General features: G+C 50.1%; 1 protein-coding gene across 7 annotated transcripts in view; it reads right to left on the bottom strand.

Annotated features, from left to right (window-relative positions):
- Positions 1 to 5,843: 5,843 nt before the first annotated feature.
- The window catches only part of CCNE1 (cyclin E1), a 73,634-nt gene continuing 60,251 nt past the window's right edge, over positions 5,844 to 19,226 (bottom strand). For 4 of the 7 annotated variants that reach the window (XM_074314972.2, XM_074314971.2, XM_088800384.1 and 1 more), the window contains 12 exons: positions 16,727 to 16,895; positions 16,221 to 16,272; positions 16,021 to 16,108; positions 15,716 to 15,784; positions 11,609 to 11,754; positions 11,392 to 11,527; positions 8,605 to 8,751; positions 7,581 to 7,676; positions 7,239 to 7,373; positions 7,022 to 7,133; positions 6,770 to 6,927; positions 5,844 to 6,478 (listed from right to left, as the gene is read on the bottom strand). In XM_074314972.2, the coding sequence (XP_074171073.1) occupies positions 6,356 to 6,478; positions 6,770 to 6,927; positions 7,022 to 7,133; positions 7,239 to 7,373; positions 7,581 to 7,676; positions 8,605 to 8,751; positions 11,392 to 11,527; positions 11,609 to 11,754; positions 15,716 to 15,784; positions 16,021 to 16,108; positions 16,221 to 16,243 (1,233 nt within the window). In that variant the 5' untranslated portion in view covers positions 16,244 to 16,272; positions 16,727 to 16,895 and the 3' untranslated portion in view covers positions 5,844 to 6,355. Of the gene's footprint in view, positions 6,479 to 6,769; positions 6,928 to 7,021; positions 7,134 to 7,238; positions 7,374 to 7,580; positions 7,677 to 8,604; positions 8,752 to 11,391; positions 11,528 to 11,608; positions 11,755 to 15,715; positions 15,785 to 16,020; positions 16,109 to 16,220; positions 16,273 to 16,726; positions 17,029 to 19,226 lie in introns of those variants that run through there. The other 3 variants (XM_088800383.1, XM_088800382.1, XM_074314974.2) reach the window with 3 other exon arrangements.

Below are 19,226 nucleotides of genomic sequence, written 5' to 3'. Positions count from 1 at the left end.
CCTGCCCACTGGGCAAATGAGGAAACTGAGGCCCAGAGTAGGTAAGTGAAGGTCTGAAAGCCCCACAGGCTCGCCCATACATACAGGAATCTGAAACTCCAACACCTGTAGGAGCCAGGTGGCTAAAGGGCACAGGGCTTTGTCCCGGGTATTCAACACGTTCAGATATTCTGTGCATCTGCGGAGAAATATGCTCCCCCTGCCACTTTCCTTAAAACATTCTTCTTCCTTGGTCTATACAGTTTTCTCGCTTTAAGATCACAAGTAGAGGAAATACCTGGAAACTTCTTCTCAAGAAGTTAGGCAGCACGTGGGTGAGAGCAACAGCCACGGTGCCAAGACAGAGGTGGGGCGTGGCCGGATGTGCTGCTCTGCAGGGTGTGGCTCACCCACCCCGCTCAGGGCGGGAGCCGCGTGTGTGTGTGTGTGTGTGTGTGTGTGTGAGCTCTCACAAGTTTTAAGAGTTGGGTCAAGTGTTTGAAAACCCCTTTGCTGCCCAAACACAACGAAACCCCACGATAGCACCAGACCTGCAATCCCGATGTGCAGCCTGTACTTGGTCCTGACTGTCTCAGGGTCCACCACCACCACCACCACCATCACCACCGGACAGCCTTGGGGACAGATGGATGGAGGACAGAGAACTTCAAGAAAGCTTTTCTGACCAAGTCATTATCGCACATCGAGGGACGCAGAGAACTTTCTAGATGACTCAGGCTGTGACTGCTGGAATATGTTAACTTTGGATTTTTTTCTTTTTTTCTTTTAAGGACGGGATGGCCCTACTAGGCTGGTCCATCACAGTCCTGGCGGAATGGATTGTCTGTGTAGCTCGGAGTCTGGGCTCAGTCCAGTGTCAGCCCACCCTTGCAACCCTTCCAGGAACTGGAATTCAATGGTGTGTGGCTTTCTTCCTCAGAAAAGCACTAGAACAGAGACCGGACCTGACCTATTCCTGTTAGCGTCTTGCTTCTCCATCTTAACAGTGATTTTTTACAAGTGGAAGACAGCCTACATCCTGGGCATGGAAAAGTAAGAAGCTTAACGAAGGTGACTATACATGTCGACTCAGCCTACCCACCTGTACACTGGGTATATTCACACGGGAGAAAACTCCACGTGTGCCAACATGGGAAAACCTCCAAAATAATGTTGAAAGAAAGAGCAAGCGGTATGATGGTGTGTGAGGTTCGATCCCATTTATGTGAAATTTTACAACACCCAAAGCTGTGTTTTCTGTAAATCTATTGCTTATGGATCCAAATATAAATGATGTGAGTCTAGAAAAATGTATGGAAACCATCCACACTGCCTCAGGGTGGTGGTTTCCTGTGAGGAAAGAAAGAACATGGGATTTGGGAGGGAGGCGGAGGAATTTCCACGGGGTCTGTAATATTGCATCCCTTCCAAAAATGACCTGAAGCCAATTTGGCGAGTCTGGTGATGGGTCCACGGGTAGTCACTGCATTACTTTCTGTGCTTGGAAATGTTTGCGTCTGATGGGAACGAAAGAATCTTGTTTTCTTTTCTTTTCCCTGATGACTTGTGCATCTAGTGGTTTTGTGTTGCTAGCCCCATTTTCACGAGAGTATGGACCGTAAAGTAGAGTTTTCCTAGAAGACGGTGAAGTGTGCGTGGCCGTGAAAAGGGGGCAGGTGGAGGCACTTTCAGGTGGGTCTGCAGCTGTGAAGCCGGGGCGAGCCTGGCTGGGCGGTGAGGGGACACCCAGGGTAGTGGTGAGCTTGCCCAGGCCAGGTCGTGGGCAGTGGACCCTTCACCGTATGTGGAGCAGAGGGGCCTGGAAAGAATGACACCTGGTGTGTGTTTGGTTGGGGGTGTGGGGGGGGGCAGGGGTAGGGGAGAAGTCCAGAGAGGCGCATCTCTGGAATAAGTGGGGTCAGCAGCGCCAGTGCGATGCAGGTTACAGGGAGCCATTAGGTTAGTGCCATCTGCAGCGCTCCCCTCCAGGGCCTCAGTCTGCTGGGCCAGGACATGCCCTCCATTCTAACGCTCACCGCCTGTCAGCACCACCAGCAGCAGTAATGGAGGTGACAACCACACCAGCAACCACCATTTCTTGTTCCTTTTTAATGTGCCAGGCTCTATGTGAGCATTTTTTACGCATTACCCCACATAGTCTCTCCCTAATTTTATGGGGTAAATGCTGATAGTGCCATCCCCTTTCATAGCAGTCACTAGGCTTAGAGAAGTTTTGCACGGTGTCCAGGGCTACGCTGGGAAGTGGCAGAGCAGGTCCCCCTCCTGGTGACTGCCTCCGGTGCCCAAGGAGGAAAGGACATCATGTGGGCCACAGACAGCATGGTGTCTGCAGGAGGTGAGTTTCCAGCTGCCGTGGGTGGGGTGACAGGCCAAGGTGCAGGGGCCTGAGTCACCGCGGACTGAGGAGAGACGCAGGCCTGCCATGCAGGACGGGACAGCCCTGGAGAGATGATTTTGCACGCAGCACATTTTTATTGCTGCCCCTTTGCCTTCCATCCTGCCCCCACATACTGCACAGGCATTTCCTGTGGCACCAAGGGCAACCTGGCCTTGTTTCCTCGGCCTGCAGTTAGCGCTGAGCCATCACTGCCCTCCTCACAAACACTGCCCCCACTGCTGGGACCGCAGGCCAAAGCCCTTTGTGCAGTGATCTCTAGCCCCTCCTCTGCCTCATCGCCCTCCTTCCTCCACGCCATCGGTGACCACGTTCACTGGCCACAGGGAGGACTGTCCCTGTAAACTAGCCTGTCCGTGGCACTGCCCTCCCAGGGCTGCACTTCGCCCGCCTCCCTGGCTCACCTGAGCGTGCCCACTGACCTGGGTGCCTTGGTTTCCAGCACTGACAGCCCCCAGCACACGGCAGGGGTCAAGGGAGGCTCCTCAGGCATCTGTGCTGGGGAAACGACCCTAAACACGGTGGGATGCTGCGTGACTTGTGCTGTTGGCGTTGATCAGCAAGGTGATTTAAACGTGAGGCAAAGGGAGTGTTTACTCGCTAGAGGATGCCGCTGCTCTCCTGTCCGAGGCTCAGGAGGACTAGGAGCTGGTAAGCCTGTGAAACAGCACATTGGAGTCTTCTGGAGTGAAACTGGGAATCGGGATGAGGGAGGAAATAGCTATGCTCACTGAATCCGAAATGCAACTGTCTGTCAGCACAGGAACTGGAGAATGTGTGGCCAATTATATTTAAGACCCTATTGTCACAGGCGGATTAGCTAATGCGCGAGTGGCAGCGGAGGCTCCTAATGCCATTACTCCTGGTTAGCTCTGCCTGGCAGGTAACCTTGTGGAACAAATGACTGCATTGCTTAAATAACATATTTGATCAAACAGGACAATTCTTTCAAAAATTGAGTTCTCTGTGGCAATTTGAGACCCGTAATCAGCAAATTAGATGATTACAGCAGGGATAAAAATAGTCTTCTAACAATGTCCAAGGTATAGATGTGATTGGAATTTCAAAACGTGGTAGAAAAATGCACAGTTGGGTAAATAAGACTAGACATGATCAGATTTGATTTCTTCCCATCCTGGCTCTGAGCTGGAGCCTAATTTTGCCGAAATAAACTCCAATCTCATTTTGTGTCTGAGTTGCAGGGCAGCAGAGTCTCTTGCTCTAAGCTCCACGCCTTAAAGGGCTTCACAATGTGACTTCCTTGCCTCCAGTACTTACGGTCAGGTCAGCATGAACCTCAGCATCATTCATTCCCCAGCTGGTATGAAAGGACCTCCGTGGCCTCTGTGATGCCGTAAGTTGTCTGCGTTCCACACAGGGAGATGGTGTGGGAGAAAACCTTCAACTGCCGCACGTGGAGACGCGTTCTTTCTCAGGCACTGGGGCACACGTAAGCAGCTGTGGTGAGGCCTGTGGGGTGCAGCCTGTGAGCTAGGGTGTGAGACGATGTGAGGTGTCTGCCACAATCCCACAGGTCTTCATGGGTGCTTGGGAAGTCGCTCTCAGTGTCTCCATCTCCAACACGAGAAGTTAGACTGCGGCCACGTCCCTCCTCTGGGTCCTTCCTGCTCACACGTCTCTGCATTTGTCCACCCAGTTTCACCAGCGCTGCCATTTCCACCCCAGGGATCTTTTGCTGTCACCTGGCCTCAGCTGGTTCCAGCTGAATTGCAGAACACAAATGACTTGGAAAATGGGTAGACACAGCCAAAGTCTGCACTGACTACTAGCAAATGGAGGAAGTTCCTTAGCGGGGAAGACTTGATTTTACTTACCAGTGGTTCTTCGGTTCCTGTTAGAGGCACAGAAAATATTGATTGCTATAAATGTCACTTACCCTTCGGGATTCATTCTCTATTAGCACAGATGTTTAAGCTGCCTGTGGTAACACTGCCATTTGAAAACACACCAACTTCCAGAAATGCAGCATTCCAACAACTGTAAATGTAAGGCAGTCGCCTTTCCCCATGGCCAGTGACACTGCAGCATGATGGCTGGCCAAATGATCTATAAATTAATATTTACCTCAAACATGCTTCTCAGTGTTACTTCACATTTGTTAAGCTCTCCAACTTATAAAACTCTGAAGATAAACGTTTTTAGTGCCCTATTTAGAAAATGCCAAACGTAAATAAACTTTTAGGATTTTTGCAAATCACTTGCAAATGATCGCCATTAAAAATTCACTTTTTAAGGAAGAGCATCACTGCCTGAGAAGGACATAATTAGCTAAGAGTATCATTTGACTAAATACCATCACATGTGGATTTACAATGCATTTCTTAGGAAACTGGATTAAAACTTGTCAGAACTACATCACAACGTGAAAAGGTATGGTCGCTCTCCAACCTCATGTAAATATGAGATTTAAATTGGCTGTTTTCTTTCTATTTCCAACAGATTTTTTACAAAATGAGATAAAATACCCAGTTAAAAATAAGTGATATTTGCTCGTTCACCTTCCCTTTTATGAACCCAGACACCCACCAAAGCATCGTGACAAAGTGAAACACAGGACCTGACAAGGCCACCACTTTGAGAATGTTCAACAGAATGCCACGGGAACTGCACACAAGGCCTGACGTGGGCAGTGACCGCCTCCATCAGCAGGACACTTAGTGACACCATCCACGGTCAGGGCACATACCACACGTCAACAGCATGGCCGTGGCTGCATCTAACTGGCTTTGCATTGCCTTCTTCAAAGTACTTCTATGTCAACGAGTCCTCCAAACAAGAATCTTCTTTTTTTCCCCTTTCTTCTGTCACCCCCCACCCCACTCCAGTTCAAGCCGTTGTTTCAGTCTAGTTGTGTAGGACACAGCTCCCTGGCCCATGCTGGTATCATGAGCCTTGCGCTCCCCCCAGCTGAGGCAGTTGGTTGCCGGTCATCGGTCGGCGGTTCCCAGCAGCTCACAGCAACTCTCGTTAGCTGCTGGCCGCTTACGCAGGCTGCCGGCCACTCACAGTAGCCCACGGCCACACACAGCAGCCCGCAGCAGCTCAGGCCAGCCCAACTCCACGGAGAGCTGTTGTTCATAATCTTAGCTGTAGAGGGTGTAGCTCACTGGCCCATGTGGGAATCGAACCGGTGACCCCGGTGTTAGGGGCACAGCGCTCAACCACCTGAGCCACCGGGCCGGCCCAAAGAAGAATCTTTAGGTTGAATTGTGTAAGGCACCGTGCAGGACCCTGGGGGAGAAATGCCCACTCGAAGCCTCAGTCCCAGCTCAGGCTGACCCTGAAGCTCATTTCCAGTTTTCTTTTAAATATATTTACTGAAAGGCTTGAGCTTCAGGAAGCATGAAGTTCAAAACAGGAACCCGACATAGCTACTCTCTAGGTTGACTTCTATCTTAAATGACCAGGCATAGCTCACAAAACCAGCTGTCTCAGACAGTGTTAACTTTATTAAAAAATGGATAGGCATAGCAGCACTTACAAAAGAACAGTTCATAAAAGGAGTTGTACATTGTCATCTGTGAACGTGGAAGGGCAGCCCCAGCACAGCTGGTTCCAGGTGCCACACCAGACCCTCCCAAGAGACCCTCCCATACACGTGTAGGAACACAACCAGCCCGGAACGGCAGGGAGGCCCCCTGACGTGCGCGCTGTGGCATCCAGCCTTGTCACTGGTGTGAAGTCAGTCGAGTCAAGTGGCACCGACCTTAGCAGCATTTGGAGCACTCGTCGGTGTTCTGGAGGTGGCTGGTGCACTTGACCCACTGAGAGAACCTCTGAGCACTTGACGGAACACTCCTCCCTGTCCAATGTCATCCACAAAAACACACCTCCGTGAAATGTCTATGAAAGCTACCGCGGCCTCCGCCGCAGCAGATGGACTGACGGACGAGACCTGGAGCAGGCACTTCACACGACTGTCTCTAGAGAAGGCCGGTGTCACGCTGTTCCCTGCCCACCACTCTGCTTCTTACCGCTGGGTGGCGGGGTGAGGACCCCAGTGGGCACAGGAGATACCCTGTTCTGTTCAGACAAGATGGCTTTCTTTGCTTGGGCTTTGTCCTGTTGATAAGATTGAAAGTGAGGAGCGTTAAAAGGGAACAACGTGTGCTTTTGGCTTAACGTACTGAGTGCTTTTTTTCTATGAAGGTGAGTGAGGTGAAAAACACCAAAGAACAATTTAGAAATCTCTGCTCTACACAATGCTTGAACGTAGCATCTATTGACCACCACTTTTCTTTTTCAAGGAATTAAAAGAATGTCTTTCTCGGCTACCAGAAGCCTGCCTGAAGGAAAGTGCAGAGGAATTCAGGCAGCTTTTAGAATCTGTGGGGGCACAGGACGAGTACTGACCAGCAGGTCCAGGCTGTTCAGGTGGGTCTGGATGTTGTGGGCGTCTTCTGCCGGGACTCCCCTGAACTGCTTCAGTTTTGAACTTCCTGTCTCCCTTATAACCATGGCAAACGGAACCATCCACTTGACACACTTCTCTATATCACACCACTGGTACCCTGCAATGAAAACAAACCTTAGGCTCAACCTGAGGCCAACAAGTGGCTTGTAAGGTAAACACACACCTGTGAATGGACCACACGGCAAACGTACCTGAAACCTTCTGCATCAGTTCAGATGAAGAGAAATGATACAAGGCGGAAGCAGCAAGTACGCCATAGGAGAATTCTAGGCAGCCGACATCCAGGACACAGAGATCTAAAAGCTACGGAGAAGAAAAGAACACTGAAACCGGCAGCAATACACAGCCCTTCTGGAGACGCTGGGCCCACGGGCAGAGCAGGCGCCCCAGCGGGCGGGGGCCACTTGCCTCTGCGATCTGGACGAAGATCTGCTGCGGGTATTGCGGGAGGAGGACTTCATATATGTCATTTAGGTAGGCGACCTGCAAGTAGACATTCAGCCAGGACACAATGGTCAGGGGACTTAAATGCCACTTCAGAGCCTGAGGGAGAACAGAGAGAACAGAGACCAGTGGTTCAGAAAAGGAGACGACATTCTGCTCCCCTCTGTCCTCTAAAGGGGCTCCAAGGGCAGCCGTGAGCCACGCCACAGTGTCCAGCTGGAAGACACCCAGCCACACTCGCACACTGAACATGGAGACGTGACGTATGCATTTCAAAAAGGACCGGCAAACTAACTTGCAACCTACCTTCATGATGATTAATTCCATGGTAAGAATGTCATCTCCTGAACAAGCCCCGTCTGTAACGTATGCAAACTGGTGCAGCTTGGGAGGGTAGATTTCCTACAGGAGACAGAAGGAAGACACTGCTAGCAACAAGCCAAGCTCTCAGTCTGCACTTGTAACGAACATCCAAACTGTTCCTCTTAGTATGCGGGCACGGAAGGGAAGGGAAGGGAAGGGAGAGGGCGCGTCGATGGGACAAATGCAGGGCCACCCTGTGCTCCAAACTGCATTGGCTGTGAAAAAAGTGTCACACCCACCCTCACCCATCGCTCGATCGATCAATGAGTCAAACTTTCACTCTTTGAGAATATTGAAATTTTCACCTTTTCAATACCTTGGCAACATGTTTGAAAGTTGGGCCCATCCACTTTTCCAATCACATCAAAATTTTAACCCTCTTAGGTCAGAGTTTAATTTTTTTACTGAAAGTAACATCAACCTAAGCATTTTATACATTCACTGCTTCTCTCTCTCCTTGGTTGATTTCTAGCATTTTTTGCATGCGTCTGAACTTTAGAAGGCGTCAAATGAGAACAAGCATGTTTCCCCGAAAATAAGACCTAGCTGGACCATCAGCTCTAATGCGTCTTTTGGAGCAAAAATTAATATAAGACCTGGTCTTATTTTACTATAACATAAGACCAGGTCTTATGTTATATAATATAATATAGTATAATATAATATAATATAATATAATATAATATAATATAATATTAATATAATATAATATAATATAATATAATATAATATAATATAATATAATATATTACCGGGTCTTATATAATATAATATAAGACTGGGTCTTATATTAATTTTTGCTCAAAAATGCGCATTAGAGCTGATTGTCCGGCTAGGTCTTATTTTCGGGGAAACATGCAATTTAGGATATGTATTATCATAGACAAATAATTGACCTCATCCCGTACTCTCAGTGGAGCTCAAGAAACAGCACGTGCTACATAATGGATATTTGACAATCATTTACCTCAAGTTTGGCAGCAATAAATAAAGACGAAATCCCAATAAGCTGTAAAAGTGTTTTTACAACGTCTTGTTGTGTGGCCATGTATCGATCAAAGAAATCCTGTGCCAAGTAAAATGTCTCTCTGTGAAGTTTGTAGACTTCACACACCTGAAACAATATTTAGTAAGTTTAGAACAGTTACTTGAGAAAAACGGAAAGACAAAAACCCTGAGTTTTGGTTCTAGACGGTATTAACGAACCGAGAGAACTTGTTCTCCTGAAAGGATGGTGACCTTGCTTGGCCCTAGGCACATGCAGTGACAAACAGGGACTCGGACGTAAGGACTGCTTAAGAGCAAATGTTGACAGCTGGGGAAAGCAGCATTGTCACCGAAAAACTAGGAATTTTCTCAAAGAGTGGTGCCCCCGTTATAAGTTTCATTACGACTTGAGGAATGAACTAACATATTTCTTCACAACTAGGCAATATCAGTAAAAGTTTAAAAGCTGGAATACACATTTATTTAAAGATTAACCTATCACAAACACTCTTAATCACAAGAGGTGAAAGCTTTTTTAGGAGGCATTAAACAAAAACCTCAGCGACCCAGGTCCTAGTTTAGGCTCTCGCTTGGACACACCCGTTTATCTCAGATTACCTCAATGTCAAAATTAGGACAACACCTGCCTTGCCCACCTCACAGGATCATTGGAGGAAAGGCGAAACAGTGTACATGATGGAGTTGGGAAAGACCAAGGAAATATCAGACCTCAACTCATCAGCACACTGCACATATAAACCTGCCATTCCTAAACAGGACATCCCAGAGAAGCGCATTCACGGGCTAACAAGTAGAGAAGGCACCCAGGACAAATGGGACATTACTAGAAAATTCCATCAGTCGCCGAAGAGTACAGTGGACTCTTGACAACATGGATTTGAACTGCACGGGTCCACTTATACAGATTATTTCCCAATAAATACGTACAGTACTGTAAGCATGTTTTCTCTTCCTTATGAATGTCTTAGTAACACTTTCTTTTCTCAGTGTACTTTACTGTATACATAGTATATAACAGATATAATATACTAAACGTGTTAAGCAACTCTTCGCAGTAAGGGTCCCGGTCCGCAGTGGGCTATTAGTTAAGTTTTTGGGGGAGTCAGAAGTTATACATGGAATTTCGACTGTGTGGGGTGGGGGCGCCCCAACACCCGCATTGTCCAAGGGTCAACCGATTGTAAAGTCCAGGTGGAGCCATATTTAGAGTCATGTTTACAAAGTAACACGACGATAGTCCGATTAGTCATGAAACTAGACCTGTTCTGAGGAACAAACTCAGCCCCGCTCCCCAGCTCACAGCAGGTGCATAGCCAGGGTGTCACTGTTTCCGTGTGGACGTCCTGGTGGGCTGGGGGCCAAGGAACTTACGTCTTAACATTGCTGCATACAAGCCTGCCTGCGAGCTGTGGACTCCAGTCAGCCCCTCGCCGACATAAAGGTCACCCTTCTTTCCTAGCCTTTCAGTGCTGTTACTGACAGTTTTGATCGACTTGCAGAGAAACGCATTTGTCCAAAGTCGACGGTACCCTCTGCATTATGTAAAATAGAACCTCTCGGTCCCAGGGCCTTGCGGGCTGGAGCTTGAGACTGAATCGTACTACTTCTGGTGCTGCAAGGACTCAATGTCCCAAAGGGTGCAGAAGGGCCACGTGCCACCGGGCCTGTGCTGGGTGACCACAAGGGCTGCCGCCCTACATGGGCCTGCCAAAGATTCCAGCACAGAAAACGCTGACACTGACATTTCCAGGGATCAGTGAAGAAAAGCAAAGTAAGACTGATAAAAACAGCTACCTTTTCGTGCCTACTATGGAAGCGGCATTTCATATACACTATTTGTAATCCACACAAACTCTGCATGGAAAATACCACTAGAAAACGGTACAGATGAGAAAACCAAGGCTCACAGCTGAGTGACTGGTCTAAGGCACACAGATGGCAAGTGGCAGAGGGGACCTGATTCTAGCATGAGCACAACACAACAGGCTTAACACGGGTGTGCAGATTCATCTTCCACGTGGAACCTTCGTGAGACCCATCTGGTGAGATGACCTTCCACGTCACAAAAGAAAGCCCCTTTCTCACTCACCCATGGCTTACAGGTGTCTGGGAAGTGTCCCTAAGCAAGGCACTGCTGCGTGCCCCCCCAGTCCCCCCTGAAAGAGGTGCACGACCCATAAAACAGTACTTTTCTATGATTAACGAGTATCGATCACAATTTGTAATACTTGTTCTTTTGACCAATTATTTCAGAAAAGTGTGAAGGTGGTCAATAAAAGATTTGACTGATACATTTTGTTAGTTAAAAAGGAACAATGTACAAGTTCTGTTAAAGGTAAGCTTGTTCATTTTTTTTGTTTTCTTCTATTTGTTGTTCATATACTTTTAAAACTTACAATATTGGCTACTGAAAAGCTGTTACCTGCATTCCGCTGAGTATGTCTAAAAGCAATTTAATCAACAAAGATCAAATATCAATTTTTACAGTTAATTGGAAAAGACCTTTGCAACTGGTGAAATTCTGATGAAAAACATTAGATGCCAATTTAAAAATATCTAAGGGTCAAAGAAACTCCAGAAATTCTTTGAAGGACAAATGCAAGCCATGTTCAATCATGCTAGTATATGTACCACAGCTTCAGAGACTCAGAATGTGCCAGTGGGATGAAACCCACGAGGAGGTCGTGATGGCACAAAAGATTCCGGAAAGGGTCAGCGTTTCCCACTAACAGGGAGAGTGGCTCACCTCCATCAGCCAGTCCAGAAGAATGGCCCGCATTTTCGGCTGCAGGAGAGGGTGCCGCTGTAAAAAGTGCTTGTCCCTTAAGTATGTCCTTTCCTTGTTTACCATGATTTTCCAGACCTCCTCTCGATTTGCCCAGCTACAAGAACAAAAGAGGGGTCAGGTGCAGCCACACACAGCGGCGGCCGCGGGGGCATGGGCGCACTGGGCAGCAGCGTACTTCAGCACGGGCAGGGGAGAGGCTCGGGCAGGCCTGCCGCTGTGAGGCTGGCGCGTGGAGCTCGGGTCCATCAGCTCATCCTCTTCTTTGTCAGGTGTGGGAATCAGGGAGCAGGGGCTTTCACACACTGGATCACTGTCCCAAGGCTGGAAAGGAGAAACACGTTTGATGCAAAGCAGCTCTTTCTACATTCATTGATTTGTAGAGCAGCCAGTAATTCAAAACATGTCTTCACACTGGAGAGCAAGTCCCAGGCCTGAATAGATATTCTGGCCTAAATTAAGATGGTGATGGCGTGGATGAGTAAGAGCCACAGTAATGGCCCCAAGCTTTCACTCACTTCTGTCACAGCTTAGGAGCCCATGGAGGAAAGAGCTAAGAAAACTACAAAGTCAGGAGCATTTTGTCGTTCACACAGCATTCTCATATGTGGTGCGTGAGCAGCACAGCGGGTGCAGGAGGGGTAAGATGAAATGCAAACAGCTCTTACGTTACCAAAAAATACGTATACACACAGATACACTTGCAGCTCAGTAAGACACGGGAATGACTACTGAAGTGTATTGTGCAATTACGTAGTCACAACTCAAAGATTTGTTTTTTATCAAATACAAATAAAAATTTTTTGAAAGTGAGTAGAATTTCCAAAAGGAGTATTTACATAAGCACTCCACATTCATAAGTATAAAAGATCAAAAATATAAATTGCCACCTACAATTAAAGTCTCCCCATTTTAAAACAAAATGTCACATCAAATGTGACATCTTCCTTTGGTTGTAGGACTAGCCAAATACATTACATAATTGGGACTTTTTGTTTTCATAACTCGGAAGAAGACAAAAAGAACACCTGCCCCGTTAAAACCAAATCAAGTAATGGTCACAGGTTCTGTCAGGTTGGTACAAAAGCAACTGCGTTTTAAAAGGTTTTAAAAAAAAAAATTGCAAAAACCGCAATTACTTTTGCACCAACCTAATACTAAGACGACTTTGGAGACAGAGCTTAGATACCCCTGAAGACCTCTGAATCCCGCCCTGAAGCCCTACACCCAAGTAAGACTCAACATTAAGTGAATAAACCATCTTTATAAACCAAAAGGCTTTTCTTTTAAAAATTCCAGATACTTACTTTTATTCAACTTTCAGTATGTGGAAAATACCAAGGTCATTTTGCCATTTAGGAAATTTTCATTTTAAAGCTACTCTGTTTATTGTCCTAGTGTAAAAAGAAGCCTACGATTGATGTATTTTTATTAAATGTATCGGGGTAACATTGGTTAATAACTTTATATAAATTTCAGGTGTACAGTTTTATAATACATCTGAATACGCCATTATGTGCTCCCCACCCAAAGTCCAGTCTCCTTACATCTCCATGGATCTGACCCCCTTTACCTTCATTCCCCTCACCCCCCTGGTAACCACTTCTCTGTTGTCTGTATATGATCGATTTTTTAAATTATAAAATAGTGATTTTGTTGAAGATATGGCAGACAACAATCCTGCCAGCGTGGAAGCACTTTGAAAGTCTGACACTTGTGGCATTTTTTTTTTTCCTGAAAGCAGAGAAATCATTAATGTTCACTAGAGAAGAGACAACAGAGATGACTATAAATGATCATGGAAACTTGGCTCTAAATCGATCTGAAAACCATGGTACAGGATGGCTGTCACAGCACACGGGCCCCTTTCAGAGGAAGCCACAGCACTTTCAGGGTCCTGAGAAGAGGAAAGCAGGCCCGAGCCCTTCTCCAGTGTCCTGCACAGAACTGGGCATGCAAATCAGCCACGACAGCTCTTGCCAACAGCTGCTGGGGGGCACCCTCCTCTTCCAGTCCCAGCACAGTGCGCTGGGAGCATTTCCTCGACTCAAAAAGGGTCACGTTACAACTGCTTTAGTTGCTCTTCATTCAAGAATGAATTCTAGCTCTGAAGGCAGAAGCTGGGTGCCACCCTCTACAGCTGGACGGCTGGATAGCTGAGAGCAGGCCTTTGGAGACGAACTGGTAGCAGTTTCCAGCCTGCAGCTCACAAACTGAGGGACCCACAAGCAGACACATGGTTCCCAAAGTTGGCCTTTTCAGGAGCCAGTGTATAAGTCTGGGTCCTGTAACTTGGAGTGTGTACATGTTTCAAAGGAAGCAGATCAGACTTTAGGGAGGAGTGAGATAATAGCAAGAGACCAATCACGACGATTCCTAACTGCCCCGACTCCTGATGCCACTTTTAATTAATACAACTACCTTATGCAAAATTACGTTCTGAGAAGTAACAGAAAGTTCAGGATTCCACTTGAATACAAAAAGTTGCATCTCATGCAAAAAATGGATATATGAAGTGGACTTTAGACAAAAGGGTATTCTTTTCATTCATTAAGTCAGGTCCAGGGTAAGACTCAAAGGTTCCCTGTGGTCTTGATGAAGCCGTTACATGGAGCTTGGCATGACGGTTACAAGCCACTGAAGGCTGCTGTACTGCGCTGAACTATGGTAATGGTGCCATTCTGTGGAGTTAACAGGCAGAAAGGCTCTGTTACCCCAAACTTCTGGCTTCATGAGTCAGCATCAAGACAACTGCTCCATAAATGGGTGGATAATTTTTAAGCTATCTACTCTACAAAACATGCAGAAACCTGTTGTCATTAATCTCTGGACAACCATGAAGACACCTTCCAGTGGGAAATAACCTGGCTATTCACATATCACAACTGTCACCTTTCCACAGGCCAGGGACAGGGCCACAGCTCCGTCTTAGCAGCCCAGGTGCCACTCGGGAGATGTCAGAACAGAAACTACCTAAAGCGCCAAGAACTCAATATGGACAGCTTTGCTTCACCTCAGTTGGAAATTTCAATTCAAAGCACAGCTGGGCAAATAACCAATCTTGCATTTCACAAAGTGGAGGTCCATTTTATCATACCACAAAAATCAACTTGCTTGGTTTGAAAATGAGAAAAAGAAGGAACTTGGGATGCACTATCTTATTTCCTTTCCTAAAGTGATGTATTTTTTCTTCTAAGAGAGAAGGAAATCATCAGCCCCTATTATGCAATGGAACCGCCCCACAAATGCTAATCACTAGGGTCTTCCATGCAGTGGCACTTACTGCACACCGTGTGGCCCAGCAGTTCGAAGCCCTTCCCTCTCCCACGCTCAGCTGCCATGGCTGATGCACACCCACTGCCCACATGGTCAGGACACTGCGTTCAGCCCAGGCTCTAGCTACTCAGCTTTCATCTGTGCTCGGGTCAGAAGGCCTACTCGGCCGGTTTGGAGAGAGGCTGCCTTCCCTGCTGGAGCCGTAACTACAGTCTCCAGCCATTTCTGGAGGTAGACAGATAACACAAGCTTTTTCTGCCAGGAACTTCTGATATTATAATGATATCATGAGCATGCAGGAAATTTGGCGGGAAGTCCGTGAAGGAGGGGCAGGAGACATGAGATAGTCAACAAAAAAGTGTTGAAACACACATATCATTACACAGAATGTTCCACTAATACTCTGACAGAGGCCAGGTCGAGCCCCAGACAGCAGTGACCACACTGTAGGTAATTGCTGGAGGGGCTGGAAAAACTTCCGGGGGGGGGGGGGGGCTGGGCGGGTTTAAACCTGACCTAAAGGCAGTAGGAGGGGTCAGGGAGGTCCTTGAGCACCAGGAGGAAAAAACGCAAGTGTGGGTTGGGGAGAAGCCGTTCTTATGAACACACACAAACCCCCATTATCACAGTTACCCACAGAGCTGTGTCAGGGGCCCTCCCCCATCCCATCCCCCCCTTTGCCAGAATAGAGACAAGGCTGTAGGATAGACTGCACGCCTGCTTTGCACAGGGCTCTGGGTTAACTTCTTCCTGAGTCTCAGCTTCCTCAAGGGCGAAAGGGGAGAACTGAGTTATTTGATGTCCATTCTGGTTCCTCCAGACATCAGCACATATTTGGAACACAGGACCTTCCTGGAATCCCAAGACTGGCAGAGGTCAGTGCCCACTGACAGGCATGGTGCTCAACCATGGGGAAAAACCCTTCCCCAAGAGGCAAGGCTATATGAGACCCAACTCTCCCAGGAGAAGCAGGAGGCGCTCTACTGAGCCCGTCAGCAAGCGAACCTACCTGAGTGCCACACTGGCTTCTCACAGTCCTGTCAATTTTGGCAATTTCTTCATCAGGATCTTGCAAAAACTAACATAAAACCATCCCCAAGGAAACACACCAAACAATCCAAAGACAAAAACACAAAAGAGAGGAGAAAAAGAAAGTTGGTTAGGAAATGGGCAAATTGGTTAGGCTAGGGCTATTTCTGCAAACCGGGCCACCCCTCAACGTATCCCTCCATCAGTAAATGTGGGCAGAGCCCAGCCTGGCACCTAGGTAAGATGAGGGGGCTATCCACCCCCACCTGTCTCCTTTGTACTCACAACGGCCACATTTGCCTTCCTCTTCCTGGAGCGAACAGAGACATCGGTGCAGCTTTCCTCTTTCATGGTACCCGGCTCCTTGGCATCCCTGCAAAGCCGGGGTGGCACAGAGGTTAAGGGTGAGTTGTCCCCAGAGAAGGGCCCACCCTTCCCCCACCGCCGCACACCCTTCCCTTCCCGGCAGTGGCAGGGCCACTCACCTCTCCCTCCGCTCCCTCGGCATGGCGCAGGGCGCGGGATCACACCTCAGGCCTGGGGGGCACGAAGCAGGCATTGGGGTGAGGACGACCGGCGGAGGGGACCAGAGCCCGCCGGCCCGCCCCGGACACCCCTCCCCCTCCCGCGCGGGCGGCGGCGGGAGCCTCCTGGGCGGGTCGGGAAAATGGCCGATGGGCCCGGGGTGGCTTGTCACCCGCGGCGCCGCCAGCAGCCCGCGATACCGGGCCCGAACCCGGGGTGGGGGGGCTCGGACGCCCCGGAAACGCTTGCCGGCCCATCGCCTCCCTCGGCACCCGCGCTGCCTCGGTCTCCCCTCCACACTCCCTCTAGCCCGTCTCTGAGCCACCCTGCCCAGGCACCCCGCGCTGACGCCTCCGGGCACCCGGCGACCCTGCCTCGCCCCACCCCCACCCCCACCCCGGCCCGGCCCGGGCGCTCCGGGAGTCCTCGCCCGCCGCGCCGTCCGCAGCCCGTGGCGGGCCCTTACCCGAAGCCGTGTCCGCGACAGGCAAGCGGCACGCGCCGAGGCCGGGGGCAGGCAGGCGGCAGAGGCGAGCGGGAAGCCGGGAGGCGGGAGGCGGCGGCGGGCGAGCGCGCGGCGGTGGCGGGATCCGCGCCTGCCCCCTACACAGCGCTGGCGGTCGAGCCGGCTGCTCCTGCGCCCGGCGAAGAGCGGGACATTTAAAAATCTCTGCGCGCGGAACCGGCCCCCGGCCCGCCCTCGCGCCCTCCCGCCACCCTCCGCCCCGCCCCGCCGGCCCCGGGCCCGCCCCGCCGCCGCCCTCAGCACCGCCCGCCGCAGCGCAGGCCCGCGGAGGCGCCGGGCCGCTGGGGCGGGGCGGGGCCGGGGCGGGGCGGGGCCGGGCGGGGCGGGGCCCAGTGACAGGGCCTGCGCGGGGCGGGACGCGGGAGGCCGGCCGACGCGCGCGGCGGGGGGCGGGGCCGCGCCGGGCGGACGCGGTGGAGGTCTGGCGCGAGCGGGGCGGAGGGTGGGCCGGGGGCGGGGCCCGGCCGCGCTGGAGCGGCAAAAAGCCGCGTGGCGGGCGCGGGGCGGATGTAAACACGGCTGGCGGCGCGAGTTCGGGCCCGGCCGCGGTCCGGCCTAGTCGGACCAGGGTTGGGGCCGCGGTCCCACCGTTCGTCCTCCTGCCGTGCGCGCGCACTGTGCCTCCTTCCATGTCCTCTCCGCCCTGAGACGCAGGGCTCTGGGCCCTGAGTCGGGGCCAGGATGTGCCCAAGGTCACAGCGCCAGGTCGCTGGGCCTAGAACCAGGGCCTCCAGCGGGTCGCTGGGTCTGGGTCCCCTGTGGAACAGCTGTTATTCTTGGGCGCACGTCCCTCCATCTTTCCGTGCGTGTATGGCTGCGCGCATGCATTCATCATTCCTTCATTCGACTAATAGTCAAGTCCCTTCCATGCGTGCCCCTGCCCCGCAAACCTATGTGAGCATCAGGCGACCTCTGGGACTCTGGGACTCCACGGGGCCCTCTCGAGCTTAAAGCCTTTTGAGTGTTCGCCATCAGCCTGAGGATCAAATCCACAGCCCCTGCCTTGACCTCCAGGGCACTACCTGAACTGGCCCTCAGCCCCGCACACCTCCCCTTTAACCCCTCCCCTCACAGCTCAGGCCACCCGCTGTCCTTTCTCACCTCAGGGACTTGGAGCCTGTTGTCACCTGCTCTGGCCCCCTTGGGCTGCTCCTCCTTCCTGAGGACTTCAAGGTCTGCAGTGACCCTTTAACCTAGCGCCCGGCTCTCCCCAGGAGCTTCTCTCCACCCTATCGCCCTGCTGCAGGTCCTTCCCAGCACTTGCCACCACGTGTCTCTTGCTCCTTGGTTTTTGCCTCGTTCGGTGTCCCTCTCCCTACCTTGTCTGTCTCATTCCCGGTTATATGCCCCAGGTATCGGCATAGTGGCTGGAGGAAAGGAGACACTTCAATCCTATTTGTGAATGAATGACTGAAAACCATACATGGACCAAAACTTGTAGAGCTTGCTGGCTCGTGAGAGAGGCAGATATAGAATAATGTAACTTGAAAGTACCTTCTGTTCTCAATTTCTAGAAGCCTGTAGCAGAGGGCTCAAAGCACTCCCAGGTCTTTCCTGCTGTACAGTCTCAGTTTTGCTCTCTGACCCCCACTCCCTCATGATTGTCTTCTTGATGTTAGAGCCTGGGTCTTATTGAAGAGGCTAAGTTGTGTCACCTCCACAAAGACTCTGCTAGCAGATTGTTGACCTTTCAGGGGCTCTGAGGTCAAGGCTGCTGAGGTGACTTGCTCAAGTTGGCTTAGGTAGGCTGGAGCTATACGCTTACAATCTGTGTACTTTACTGTTATACTTTAAGAAACAATTTAAATTTTTTTCAAAAAAGAATTAAAACAAAGTAAAGCAAGACTTTAATAATCCCTGCTTACTTGGGAGCTTACAGTCTGGAAGGAAGGAAGGAAGTCAGCGGCAGTACAGACTGATAACGAAAATCCTGGGGGATAAAACTTCACGTGGAGTAGGGGGTTGGGAGCATCCAACCTCCTTTTGGTTGCCAAGAAGGCTGCATGGAGGAAGCAGCATGTAAGCGGGAAGGATGAACGAGTTTGGCAGAGGCAATAGAAAAGAAATGTCTGAGGCAGCGGAAACATCCTGCACAAAGGCTTGGAGACTTTTGAAGTTATGGATGGCCACTCGTCTGGGGCAGCTCACCTTTGGCTGTTTGGGTTCATTTCATGATGCACCTGCAACAGGTTCAGAGTGTCCATGCATGGGCTCAGCCTTGAGGGAGACTGTGGATGGGACTAGAGGTGGTAAACCAGCTGCTGAGGGGGGAAGGCAGCAGCTTTGGGAAAGAGCCTTAACAGCTTCTTGGTGCCTCAATTTCCTCATCTGTAAAGTGGGGTGATTCAAATTATCCCAACCTCTAGGGTTCCTGTATTAATGCCCATAATGCATTTGCAACAGTATCTAGCCAGTAGTTCGTGCTCACTAGGATTAACCA

The sequence above is a fragment of the Rhinolophus sinicus genome, chromosome 8 (genome assembly GCF_057876585.1).
Source record: "Rhinolophus sinicus isolate RSI-liver-muscle chromosome 8, RSI-T2T, whole genome shotgun sequence".
NCBI lineage: Eukaryota > Metazoa > Chordata > Mammalia > Chiroptera > Rhinolophidae > Rhinolophus > Rhinolophus sinicus.
Note: the sequence above shows the minus strand (reverse complement) of the source record. Positions and strands in the feature narration are given on the sequence as shown.